Genomic DNA, 14313 nt, shown 5'->3' with positions numbered 1-14313 from the left:
ATGTTCAATGGCATTATCATTACTGAATTCCCCCACTATCAATATCGTGGGGGGTTACCATTGACCAGAAACTGAACTGGACTAGCCATATAAATACTGTGGCTACAAGAATAGATCAGAGGCTAGGAATCCTGTGATGAGTAACTCACCTTCTGACTCCCCAAAGCCTCTCCACAAGTCAGGAGTGTGATGGAATACTTCCCACTTGCCTGCATGAGTGCAGCTCCAACAACACTCAAGAAGATGGACACCGTCCAGGACAAAGCAGCCCGCTTGATTGGCACCTCATCCACAAATATTCACTTCCACCACCACCGACGCACAGTAGCAACAGTGTGTACCATCTACAAGATGCACTGTATGAATTCATCAAGGCTCCTTAGATAGCACGTTCCAAACCCACAACCACTACCATCTAGAAGGACAGGGGCAGCAGATAAATGGGAACACCACCACCTGGAAGTTCCCCTCCAAGCCACTCGCCATCCTGACTTGGAAATATATCGCCGTTCCTTCACTCGCTGGGTCAAAAAGCTTGGAACTCCTTTCCTAACAGCACTGTAGGTGTACCTATGCTACAGGGAATGCAGCAGGTCAAGAAGGCAGCTCACCACCACTTAAGGACAACTAGGGATGGGCCATAAATGCTGACCCAGCCAGTGACGCCCACATCCCTTGAATAAAAAAATTATGTTGAGGATTCCCAGGGCCACTCCCATGCCTCGGTGCATCTGTCTGGTCAGTGGGATTGGACACATGGAGGAATGATGGTGGTGTCTGTGATGTTGACTGATGAACATGGTTGTGTGAGTACACCTGTGTCAGGTTGTTGGTTAACCATTTTGTAGTACGTTTTTCCCAGCTTGGGCACTAGAACTGAGATGTTATTGATCAAGATTTTTCAAACTCAAGTGAGCTGAGATTCCTCAAATCTTGTATGATGCAATGGCTGGTGAGTCGGTCAGAGTTTGTCTTACTTCTGAACGTAAAATTTTAATTTCATTAGGTGCTGTAGTGTTCAAGAAACATCATATAACTATTGACAGGTTTAACATTGAATATTTTCATATTGAATGAGATCTGTCTTTTCAGCAAAAGACTATGCTTAATATTACTGGGAATTGTTGCTAAGTAACTTTACTGGTTCTTTTTTTTTTCAGAGCAAAAAACAACATATTCCCTACAGGAACAGTAAATTAACAAGGCTATTGAAGGATTCTCTGGGAGGAAATTGCCAGACAATAATGATTGCTGCTATCAGCCCATCTTCTTTATCTTACGATGACACATATAATACTCTAAAGTATGCCAATAGAGCAAAAGACATCAAATCTTCAGTAAGTTTTGTGCGTGTGTTTATGTACAATATTTTCTAATTGATCTCCCATAGCAGGGCATATGCAAAGTCAAGGCAAATATATTCTTTATGTGAAGCGGCATTACAGGAAAGGAGGTACCTGGATCAAGGCACAGATGTAATTCAGTCCTGTTTTAAAGTTGGGCTTCTTATTATTTTTATTTAATACTACTGATCTTTTTTTGTTGTAATAAAATTTAGGACAGTTTTGAATAGCAAGGAAGTAGGGTTGGAGCATTGGAATTTCTTTGTTGTAGAGGCTAAGGAGCTGCAAAATACAAAACTGAGGTGTTATAGTGCCACCACTGGCAGGAGGGTTTAATTAGAGTGTGAAAAGTTACAATGGTCATTTGCATTACGAATATGGCCCAGAAAAATTTTCAGAGGGGTTGGAAAGTGTGCGCAATTATGACATTTTTAATACATGATAGCTCCAAACATATCAATCTGGCAGATATTTTCTTTGCACTTTATTGTTGCTATTCTGATCTTTCAGAATGTCAGAGCGTTTAATTCAAAATATGTATGCATTATGCTGCGTGTTTTACCAGTTTAAATACAAATATATCTAATTACATTTAGCTTTTTAATGCATCATAGACTTTAATGTAATTTAGCTAAAGCCTGCCCAGTGCATAAACTGCAGCTATTTGCTTTGCGTATTGCTGTAAGTGTATTGCAATCTACTCTACAATCTACTGACCTACTTCTTTGCGTGGAATAGGAATGTAAAGTTAAACAGGATGTTCTCAGATTCCAGGACAGTTCTCTCTCCTCATCTCTGCAGACCCTACTACCAGCAATAGCATTTATAAAATATGAAATTAATCTTGATACAGACTTTTATGTTTGGTATTATTTTGGCATAACTTTGTTCTAATTTATGCTTTATTATAATTACTCTACTTTATTTCCATTTCTGCAGATAAAAAGCAATGTCTTGAATCTGAATAACCATGTGGGTAAATATGCAAAGATTTGTGAGGAGCAAAGGAAAGAGGTAAATCGTCACTATATAAAAGTACCAGAGACATTTATCTGTAATGAAATTAAAACAGACTGTCCAGAATATAAAATATATTTTTATTCTACCTCAAAACTTGCCTATATGACCATGCTTTCAGTCATCTTTGTTAACTCTCCTGGTCTGTGTCTTTTTTTGTAATATCCATTGAAATTTTATTACAGTAAGAGTGCTACATGATAAAGTTAAGAGTTGGCCAAAAGCACATTCAAAAATTAGATTTTTGGAAGGTTTCTAAAGGCAGGGAGAGAAGGCAAAGGGATTATTGGAAGGGTAGGTCTGAGATGGTTGAAAACCATACTACAGATGGCTAAGAATCAAGGGCATAAGCTTTACTTTCATTTCCTGAAGGTGAGGGAACCATTAAGAGGTTAGCAATGCTGGGGCAATAAGGTGTAGAACAAGATGTAGACATTGGAATTTTAGACAGGTTGAAATTTGTGTAGGCTGGAGGCCAGCGAGGAGGGTTTTAGAGAAGTCACGTCCGAAGGCAACAAAAAATGTGAACAGCACGTATTTAAAATAATGGTTTAATTCAAGAGCTTGGCTCAGACCTTTATGCCTATGTGTTTCACAGATTACAGAGCTCAAAGAGAAATTGAAAGCTTATGAGAGTGAAAAATTGTTGGTTCGTAATAACCATGGACGAAATGTTATAGTTGGTTCAAATCCAAAGGAAACTGAAATAAAAAGGTAAATGCACAGACAAATATTTTTTTGTTTCAAAATCAAAAGCACGCAACTTTTTGAGGAGATGCTTTTTCACTTGTCTTCAAGCAGAATTTTGGAATGTTGTTTACTTTGCAGATGTAATACATAGTTTATGTTGCTCTAAGGCATTTAATTATTGATTGATGGGCTTCTTCTCCATGCCCTTTTTGTCTTCAGTCCTTTTGTCCTTATGCAGCTGTAACAGTTAAACTCTATGGCTTCAGAGTTTGTTTAGATATCAAATTCAACGTTAAAATAATAATGGGCATGTCTCTTTCTACTGTGAAAACTTGTTTGATCTTATTATGTTAATACTTCTCTTTGATGTGTTTCCAAAGTTATCTTGTTTATATTTAAGTGAAAGTTTAGCAGATATGTGTTCAATTAGATTTTAACTATGTTAAGAATAGGTGATGAAACAATGTAAGACAACCAAGGATTGATATACCATAGGGTGCTATGCCTGCTGTCAGAGAACAACATGCATTTCATCTCTCCCAGGTCATTAATAAGTTATAGTCTTTTGTTAATTAAAAGTTAATTGTAGGGACTATTGCCACATAGGAATGCATATTTCCTAGGAACAAAGATGAAGCCAGTCTCCATCCCTTTACGTTACCCTGAGCCTTCCAGAGTTTACTCCAGGGGAGAATGCAAGATCTGCATACCAAAGTGAGTGTAATCCTGTAATACCACAAAGGTGATGCAAGAACCGGTGGTCGCTATTATGTCAAGCTCCCCACAGAAGCCTTGCAGGGACTTAGCAGCGATGGAAAGAGGTCCATATGATAAGTAGGGCCATGATAACTTTCAACCCTACAGGACTCAAACTGCTGTTTTTAAACAGTCTTCCCTCTCAAGTGGTCATAAAAAGATCCCATGGTACTATTTTGAAGAAGTGCAAGGGAGTTTTCCCAAGTTTCTTTCCCAATATTTAGTCCTCAAACAACATCACTAAAAAAATTATCTGGTCATTATCTCATTTCTGTTTGTGGACCTTGCTGTGTACAAATTGCCTCTGCTTTTCCTATATTACAACATTGACAACACCACAGAGTGCCTCATTAGTTGTTACAATTGGCTTAGGGACCAGTAACTATTTGTTTAAAATTACATACAAAGTCAGCACAATAAAACAATCTACAATATCCAGCTTTATACTCTAACATTCAGAATTAACGTGGTATTCATGAATTGACAGGTAAACTATGGTTAAATGCACAACACTTCACACTAAATGGCAGGTGCAACCAGGACAACTCCCACGGCTTTTTCAACAACCCACACAGACATCAGTGACCTCTTTGAGTCACAAAATCCAATTAACTCTGCCTCCCTCAGGAGGAATTTCAACTCTTCACTTTCAAAGATCTAGCCTCTGAATTCCCTCAAAAGTCATTACGACTCAGACTGCCTCAATCTTAATCTCTTCTGAGACTGAGTTCCACGCGATTCACAAAGCTGCACTCCCACCTTTAATTACCGGTACAATTCCAGCTCTTTCACAGACCACAAGCTTCACCAAGCTGCCACTGCCTCTGTATTTCTCTGAACTCCAGTCTCCTGGATGCACCAAGCTATATTTGACTTCCAAGGTTTCTCCTGAGCCCCCTCCGACTCCCTCCAACATGGAACTAGCAACCTTCTACCACCTTTTCAACTCCCCAGGACCTTTGAGCCCTAATGGCACTGAACGTCTCCCAGGGCTATTCTGAGCCCTAACTGTCTGGAGCCTGCTAACAGCAGCATCTTTTTGGTGTAGCCTCTTCCCCTGCTGCAGAACACTCACCGAATTGAATCGAGTGAAGCTCCTTAATCTCTATCTATATCTATGACGGCATAGCTTTTCAGAGCTTTCTGAACGCTTTAAACCAATTTAGCTCTAATTCCCAAAACAAATTATCTCTCTTGACTGCACTTCTTTGCAAGCAGTGTAGACATCACGTTTCCAGCTAAGTAAGCCCATCTGCTGTTTAAAATCTTATCTTTGTAGCTGTTAATTCCTTAAGTCAATATGGCCCCAACCTTTGAAGTGTAATAGACTCCAAACTGCTTTAGTTGCATTTATCATGTTTTCTACTGTTAAACTTTAATCTTCCCAGAACTAAACATTACCTCTAAAATATTAACATGAACCATAAACTAGATATTCATCACAAGTTGTAAAGCATTTGGAGCGTCCTGAACTAATGAAAGGCATTACATAAATGCAAGTTACTTCCCTTTCTTTTGCACATCAATATTGATGAGGTCAGCAAAAGTCATCTGAAACAAAGGGGTGAATTTTACAGACCACAGCCTGTGTATTTGAAGGTGATGGGGGTGGAGCACATGTAAAATAAAGCAGGTGGCCAACCCACCCCTTCCCTCCCACCCCTAAGCTGTCTCCTGTGTCACAGGAGATGGGTAAAGTGTCAGGCAGACCCCTACCCTTAGGCTATTGAGGCCCTTAAGTTGCCAATTAAAGGCCACTTAAGGACCTCATTGCAACCCCCGTTACATAATTCGTTAGATGGGGAAGTCAGAAAGATGGTGGCCAACCTGCAACTTTAACAGCGCAGGCTAAAAGGCAGGAAGCGGGGGGAGGTCCTCTGTGTCCATCAGGAGTATCCCCACCAGCTTTTAAAACCCTTCAACCCCCATGCCTCCCATTTCGACTAACCCCCACCCCGCTAGGGTCCCAGTTCCCTCCCTGACGAAATGTCCCGGACTTACTTTGAAGTCCGATATTCATCTTCTTTCTTTTCGGGGCTCCTTGTAGTCCCAGCAGCAGTCACTACTGTGTTCTGATGCTGTTCGGACTACTTAGATTGGCCGGCAGCTCTCGAGGGCGTGACTTCCTGTGTTTGGGGGTGGAGGTCCCACTCTCACTTTGTTATGGCCACCCATGGTGTATTATCGCAGCAGGGCAGCCTATTTTAATATCGGCAAGGTGCCAACCGACCTTTTGACTAAGGGGGTGATGAATGCACCCTCACCCCTCGTAAAATACACCCCCAAAGAGTAATACAGTTTTCTTTCTCCTCCTTTTATGAGCCGCTCTTTTCCACCTTTCCCAGTGATCTATGTAGGGTTTTGGAATACAGGTGGGGAGAGTGTTAACAGACCTAAGGCCTTCAGTGAGGCCCAGCAGGCTTCACCTGGCTTTGCATTGGCGAAGGACGGCAGTGAAGGAATAATCATGAAGTAACTATGGGCCATAGAACTATTTATTTTTTGACCAGGTGTGTTTTTTATGACTGAAGAAATTAGGAATTAGATGATTCCGAGATCTGGTTGTTCCCTGATTACATGCTGGGGTATGATTTGATTCCTGATCCCAGAACCTGACTGATAATAGGGCAATGATGTTTAAACCTGAATGTGTTTTTTAATTATTCATTCTCTGTATATGGGTTTTGCTGGCAAAACCATAATTTATTGCCCATCCTTAGTCTGCCTTGAGAAGGTTGTTTTAAGCTTTGAAGCACGTCGCTCCATGTGATAGAGGTGCTTCCAAAGTGCTCTTAGTCAGGGAGTTCAGGATTTTAACCCAGCGGCAAAGAACAATATATGTCGCAAGTTGGGGTGCTGTATGACTTGGGAGAACTCAGAGTCTGATGTTCCATGAGCCAGCTGTTTTTGTCGTTCTTGATGTTGGAGATCGCGGATTAGGAGGCACTATCATAGAAGCTTGATAGAGCTCCTGTAATGCATCCAGTAGACACTACAACCACGGTATGCCAATGGTGGAGGAAACGAAGTTTATGGTGATGGATGAGTTGCTGGTCATGGAGAGTGCTTGGTCTTTGATGGATGCAGCTGCACCCATTTAGGCAAATTGAAAGTACTTTATCAGACTCCTGCTTTAATTTATATTTTTTCATGGGTTATTGACATTGCTGGCAGCATTTATTGCCCATCTTAATTGCTCTTGAGAAGATGGTGGTGAGTCAACTTCTTGAACGCTGCAGTTCATCTGGTGTAGGTACACCTACAGTGCTGTTAGGAAGGGAGTTCCAGGATTTTGAACCAGCGGCAGTGAAGGAACACAATGTAGCTCCAAGACAGGGTTGTAGCTCCAAGATAAGGCTGTATACGGCTTGAAGGGGAGTATGCCAGGTGCTGGTGTTCCTAAGTGTCCAATGCCCTTGTTCTTCTAGGTTTCTAGGTGGCAGAGGTTGCAGGTTTGGAAAGTGCTATCAAGAAGAATTGGTGAACTGTGCCTTTGTAAGCGGGGATGGCTTTGGGGAGTCAGGAGGTGAGCTATGCCTCAAAATATCCAGCCTCTGACCAGCTTTAGTACCCATGGCATTTATGTGGCTAATCTAATTGTATCAGTGGTGACCCCAGAATTTTGATGATGGGAGATTCGGTGATGGTAATGCCATTGCCTTGAGACGTTTTATTACCTTAGAGGTGCCATATAAATTCAATTGTTGTTGAAAGTCAAGGTGGGGGGTGGTTAGACTTCTTTTGGAGATGGTCATTGCCTGGAACTTGTGGCACTAGTCTTGACACTTTTCAGTTCAAACCTGGATGTTGTCCTAGTCAGGTTGCATGCGACATGGACTGCTTCATTATCTAAGGAACTGCGAATGGAGCAGAACACTGCAATCATCAAGGAACATCCCCAGTCCTGACTTTGTGATTGAATCCTAATCAACAATAGCTACATTTTACGGACAAACATTCACACAGTCAAAAGGTTTTTCAATAACTTTTAATTATTTTTTAAGAACAATGATTTATGATGATAAGCAGCAAAGTATAGATAATCGGCTGAATAGATAAACACCACAGCTACATTATAACTTATCATAGAGTCAGTTTGGCTCATAAGTCTTTTAATGTAGTTTTAATAAACACGTAATGTCTAACGAATATTTTTAGATCTCCAGGTTCACTGTAAGTATACATAACATCTTATTTAAAACTGCTCTAGATTGCATGTCAAAATATGAGCTGCAAGAGCCCTGACATTGTGGCAGCAAAGCACAATTTTATAATTTGTCAAAATGTTCTTACTCGTATTGTACAATAAAATTAGCTGTGTGAATTTCAATAACTGATATCTAATGGCAAAAAGTATTAGGGGAAAAGAAAACACCTTTTTGTTGGTGAGTAATAAATAGATTGATATGGAATTGTTTAAAACATTATAAATTATTTACATGTTTGCCTATAAAAATTATGGTAATTTGCTGCTAGTAAACAAAGCCCCTCAACTGAAAAAAAAAATTGTTATAGCTTGGCAACAGCAGTAGAAAATCTGAAGTATTAATAGGTCTTCTCAGCAGTCTCTTACATCAGTCGTTGGAATACACAGTCGTTCTGAGAGATGTAAATGTCTCTGTGTATCAATATTTTAAGAGTCAACAACAAACCATGTACGTCAGAGTAAGATTACAGAGTATAGTCACGTCTCTAACTTTTTAAAACAGTTGGTGCTATTTTCTGTATCTAACATCAGAATAAGTTAAAATATGTTCACACTTTGATGGTTTTCCTAGTAAAACTGACATGAAGTTGGTTGTCAATTGGTAGTTCATAACTTGAATATTGCTGAAAAAGAGACATGTCAAAGCTTTTTGTCTTATGCTCATCAGGACACTTCGCAAGAATAACAATATAAGGGGAAAACAACAATTTATACTATATGTGAAGAGAGTGCTGATTGGTTGGCAAGTGGACTCTGATTGGTAGAGGCATTGCCATGGAGATGCACCACTGATGGTGACTGACAGTTAACTACCAAACATTGTTCGAAATTTAAACCAGGCAGTTTGACCCTGATTGGTCAAGGCATTGCCCTGAGGAATGAGTCAGCAAATGGCTGTCACTTATTTTGTTTAGCTGAAACAGGTGCAATGTATGTACATGTTCTTTCTGTCTGCAAAGAACAGGGCCCTGTGTATTAATATATGTAGCTTCCAGTATATACAAATGCGCCACATTGTAAGCCTGACTGACAATCTTAAATTGGTTGTCAGTGTAATTCTTAGCATATTGAGAATTATTTAGCAAATGTAGAATATTAGCATCTAATCATGGAATATGAGTTAGGATTCTTACAGTTCCACACGCTATAAGATTGGTCTTACTTGCAACCTTGTAAGTAGGACCTAAGCCACTTGTTCACCATGTAAGCTTGATGCTAAATGGGGCGCATCAAAGGCATCCTGCAGGATAATGGCTACCCTGATTAGATCATTTCACGCCATATATCACACAAACTCATGAATGGGCCTAAGGCTGTCACTTTCGGCCCTGAAAAGAGCCCGGTCTACTTCAGATTGCTCTGGAAGGGCAAAGTATCTCAAAAATCTGGGCAACAGGTGAAGCTAGCTGTTTCATGCTGCTACTATGCAGTAGCAACACGAGTGGTATTCGCCACTAACAGGATGCTGCCATCAAGCCAAAAAGATATTATGCCTATCACACAAATGAGTAATGTGGTATATGAATTTCAGTGCCAAAGATTGACGGACATTACCAAATAGCATGTGCCAGCCACTGTTTGCAACGGATAATTAAGTGTCAGTCACCATCATTGGTGCATTCATCATTGCAATGCCACTTGCCAACCAATCAGCACTCTCTTCACATACAGTACAAATTATTGTTTTCCCCTTATATTGGTATTCTTGCAAAGTGTCCTGATGAGGGCAAGACAAAAAGCTTCAACGCGTCTCTTTTTTCAGCACTACTCAAGAAGTTGGTTTTCATATGCAGGATTTACCCCCATCAGGGGCGAAGTTGAAGGGCGGACGCGCACAGGCGCGCATCCAATCTGCGCCCCCAATTGGGGGCGCAGTGCCATTTTACATGGGCAGGCCAATTAAGGCCTGCCCAGCGTAACATCCGCACAGAAGCGCTATGCACTTCCTGTGTGGGCGGGGGGAGTGGGGGGATTCACAAAATCGAGACTGCACTCTTTCGCACGTGCGCACAAAAGAGCGCACTCATCTCCCTGAGGCTAAGTGCAGCCTCAGGGAGATCAGCTCGAAACGTAAAAAAACTAAAAATAGAAAAATAAAATTTCTCTAACATGTCCCCTCATGTGACACTCACATGAGTTGGGACATGTCCATAATTTTTACAAAAAACTTGATTAAAATTTTTAAAAACCTACATGAAACCTCATCCCACCCGTGGATGAAGTTTCATGCTCTTTTCTAATTCGTGCCGGGGCTCCTGGCCTGCCCGCCAGCCTTAAGGTTGGATGGGCAGGTCCTTTAATTACTTAATTGACCCTATCAATGGCCTCAACTGGCCATTGACAGGTTGGTGGGCACGCAGCTGATTTCGTTGCGCCCCTGCCTACCGGAAAACTTAAGTAGGGCGCGGTGATGTCACCGCGTGTCAGCGAGCGAGCCCCGCCCCCGCTTGGCGACGCGTAAAATCCTGCCCATAGTCTTTTAATTGAACTGAATACAAACACAAACATGAATAACTCTTGTTCCTTGTGTTATTCAGTCTCTTTACAATGTATATGACATGGAAGCCAAAAGATTTTCCCTTCTTCATAGCACAACAAAAGTGTTAGCTAACTTTGTGAAGAAGTGAGTGCCTGAATTTAATATAGTAATGCTGTAAATTTCTCATGAGCCTTAACATTTGGTCTTTCATGTCATGCAGCTTCTTGAAACAAATTAATCATTTCAATCACTGTAGCATGAAATATTTGTGTTTGATCACCTAAGCAATCTAAATTTGAAGGACAAAATATTCAGTCTTTGTGGATGGACATCTTTCACAAAGGACATAACCTATTGACAAGTATAATTATTTGTTTTTGAAGGAAAGTTGGTCATATACTCTTGTTATTACTGAAATCTGTGCAAACTTCCTGTCAATTCAATTCAGTTTCACATATGGAAATTCATTTTGGATGACATTAACCATTTGTTAAAAAAAATAAATAAATGGATAATAACAATATAAGAAAGTTACCCTATCACAGAAATCTAACTTTAATTAAATATGCATTTAAAAAACTATTCCAATGCATTTAAATAATCAGTCAGTGAGCCCTACCATGAATGCATATCCTAGTCCGTACATCAAACTCCTGTTAAAAGCTCTTATAGAGAAGGGCACAAATGAGTTCAGGAACTGATTTGTCCTTCATCTGAGAGATTAAAGCCTTTTCCCAGAACACAACCAGCAATAATACTGAAACAAGGGGTGATTCTTCATGTTTCATGAAACTCTTTAGTTTTGTCAAAATTCTTGGAGAGTAGGTTTCATCAAGAAAGACCTGCTCATCTCCTGTCTGGTTTAGTAATCTCTGTACCCTTAAAGAGTTTGCTTTCCTAAGACAACAGTGCCAAGCGAGACATCCAAAAAGGATAGCACTCTGAACACTTTGCCATTATAAATTTCACATCTATATTTAGAATGGAAACTGCCTATGAATGTTATGTCCCCCCAGTGGAAGTGGAGCAGCACTACCAATAGCAGAAGGTTGTAATCACGATGTGACAAGTATACACAGTTTCTATTACAAATGTGGAAATAAGAATTTTTATAAAATTTAAATAGGACAGCAGGATGTGTGACTGCAGAATTAATACTGAATTACCTCTGTGTGCCCTGGTCTAATTATCCCCTTGTTCCATCTGAAAACTACACTACATCTTGACTCCCCATGTGTTTTGCTGTTATGGCTTATTTTGAGATGGAACATTAAGACACAAACTGAAATAAAATAGTTTTTTTTAGGTTATGTAACTTATAAGAGACTTGTAGGAATATTCCAGACAAATTCTGAAAATGGGCATCAGAGGACATAATACATGAAATTTGTTCTTTCTAAAGCAATACTTTAGCTGAATTCTGCAAGTAATTTATTCTTAAGTTTTTGCTATACTTAGGATTTCAAAGTAATAAGAAACAAATGGCAGGATATTGTAATACTTGATCATATTCCTTTTCTTTTCCAGATTTGAACGAGTCCTTGAAAATATCTTCAGCAATCGACAGAAAATCAGGATTACCTGCTTAGATTTAGAACTGAGGCTGAAAGAGATGGAACTAAAAATATATTATTATCAACGGTACCAGCAACATGCCAAACTGTTTTCCCGTGAGCCTATAACAGAAAAGGTAAAATTGTTTGGTAATGAACCTTTCATGGATGGAAAAATTAGCCTGGCCTGACCCCAAAAACTTACACTTCCATTTTGGCTTCTTAACTATGTTTCCCCAACAATTGTATCTTGTAACTTGAGAACTGGCATCAGTTTCTTTTTCTTCTCAATACACTGGAAAAGCATCATATGAATAGTTACTCTAAGTAATTTTCTTTTTAAAAGTTGGTGATATTAACTGAAACACATCCTTCTATTAGTGTCAGCTGTGGCTCTGTTGGTAGCACTCTTGCCTCTGAGTCAGAAGATTGGGGATTCAAGATCCATTCCGGGATTTATTTGCACAATAATCTAGGCTGACACTCCAGTGCAGTACTGAGTGAATGTTGTACCTTCTGAGATTCAATCTTTCAGATGAGACATTAAAGCAAGGCCTTGTCTCCCCTCTCAAGTGGACACAAAAGATCCTGTGGCTCTTATTTCAAAGAAGAGCAGGGGAGTTAGCTGCAGGATCCTGGACAATATTTATCCCTCAATCAACATCACAGAAACCAATCATCTGGTCGTTATCACATTACGTTTGTGGAGGTTTCTATGTGCAAATTAGCTGCCACATTTCCTACAACACATAAGTGACTACAATTCAAAGTATTTCCTTGGCTCTGAAGGGCTTTGGGATGCCTTGGATTTACATGTATTCTGTGTGCACAGCGTTTGCACCCTTAACTCAGGAAAGAAACAAAGAGGGATTTCGAAATGGACCACAGTTACTCTATGATTATTACAATCAAAGTGCTGCACAGATGAGTTACATTTTAATTTGTACAACAGTACAATTATGTTAAAAAACAAATTTCAAATTTGATGTGTTTAAATGCAAGTATCACAAGCTAAACAAGTCATGCAGTATCCAATTGTAACATAGTAGTTTCTATTTTAGTCCTTTATATTGAGTCAAGGGCATTCATTAAACATAAAGCTGTTTTGCAAAATAGGTAAAAGCTGCTTTGTTTGTTTTGACATGGGCCCCTGTTTATTTTTATACTTTCCACTGCATGCATCATGTATAAGATGCAAATCTTATTTTGATTTTCATATGTTCTTGAGTTAAGGACATTAAACCTATTTGACCTCTAACCCAAATGTTCCATTATGGCACATTGCATGGTTACAGTGGGCAAGTAGTTATGTCACTAGATTGCTGAAATTGAACAACCCCCTGGCAGGACTCCCTTCACATCTAAAGCAGCTCAAATTGGATCTTTAATAATGAACACCAGAGCACAGCATGCTTTTGCAGATGCAAAATCCTTCTCCTTTCCTCCTTGTCCCTAGTGGAAGATTTCTTTGTGTAGCTGAGGAAGCCACTTTAGGAACCGATGATCTCAACACCAGTAGGTTGTAGAGGAAGTTTTTGCTTCAATATTCACACACTGGAACTGGGTGTGGTATTTTTCACTTTACAGTAGTACCAAAGCCAGATTGCTAGCCAGCTATATAAAAATATGGAATATAAAGAGGAAATGTTGGAAAAATTCAGTGGGACAGGCAGCATCTGGGGAAAGAGAAAAAGAGTTAACAGACAATATTTTCCCAGCCAGGTGTAGATGGCACCTGTTGCATGCAGGGTGAGAAGGTTCTGGGAATTGTCATCCAGTCAGAATCCCAACATTATCCCACCTTCTTCCGGCTTTCCCGGGTCAGGATCTGAGTACAGTGTGTAACCCTGCCATGGGGCTAGAGGAAAACCAATTACTGTGATTTTAAAAAGCAGTTATGAGCTTTTTTAACCATGGAATCATTTCCCAACAGCACACAGGTTCCATACTGTGTCTTTGACTCATCAGTTTGGGGAAGGCATTTGTACAATAGAACTCATCATGAAATGAAATACACTTGAAATCAGTACTATGAAGGGTGAAACCAGCAAGTCTGTGGTCAGCCATATTGAAAGGCTTGCGCTAATAGGAGTGGTCCTTTCAGCTGAAACTCACTGATATTGTTGAGGCCACAGCAACTTCATCAAGTGCCTTGGTTCCCACTAAGGGCCGTATCATCTTATTGAGTATGAGACTTCCCAAAAAAATGGTTTGGAACTGATATATACTCCAGCTGAGCAATGACAGGGACAGCAACTTCAGCAGCAA

The 14313-nt window shown here is 39.9% G+C and overlaps 1 protein-coding gene across 3 annotated transcripts in view; it reads left to right on the top strand.

Annotated features, from left to right (window-relative positions):
• kif18a (kinesin family member 18A) overlaps window positions 1-14313 on the top strand; it is a 108882-nt gene that overhangs the window by 57532 nt on the left and 37037 nt on the right. For all 3 annotated transcript variants that reach the window (XM_041196591.1, XM_041196589.1, XM_041196590.1), the window contains exons 7-10: window positions 1161-1337; window positions 2283-2357; window positions 2959-3074; window positions 12020-12182. In XM_041196591.1, coding sequence (XP_041052525.1) covers window positions 1161-1337; window positions 2283-2357; window positions 2959-3074; window positions 12020-12182 — 531 coding nt within the window. The remainder of the gene's footprint in view (window positions 1-1160; window positions 1338-2282; window positions 2358-2958; window positions 3075-12019; window positions 12183-14313) is intronic.

This window comes from Carcharodon carcharias, chromosome 10 (genome assembly GCF_017639515.1).
Source record: "Carcharodon carcharias isolate sCarCar2 chromosome 10, sCarCar2.pri, whole genome shotgun sequence".
NCBI classification, from domain to species: Eukaryota; Metazoa; Chordata; class Chondrichthyes; order Lamniformes; family Lamnidae; genus Carcharodon; species Carcharodon carcharias.
The sequence above is the reverse complement of the archived record's forward strand: the minus strand, read 5'-3'. Positions and strand labels throughout refer to the sequence as shown.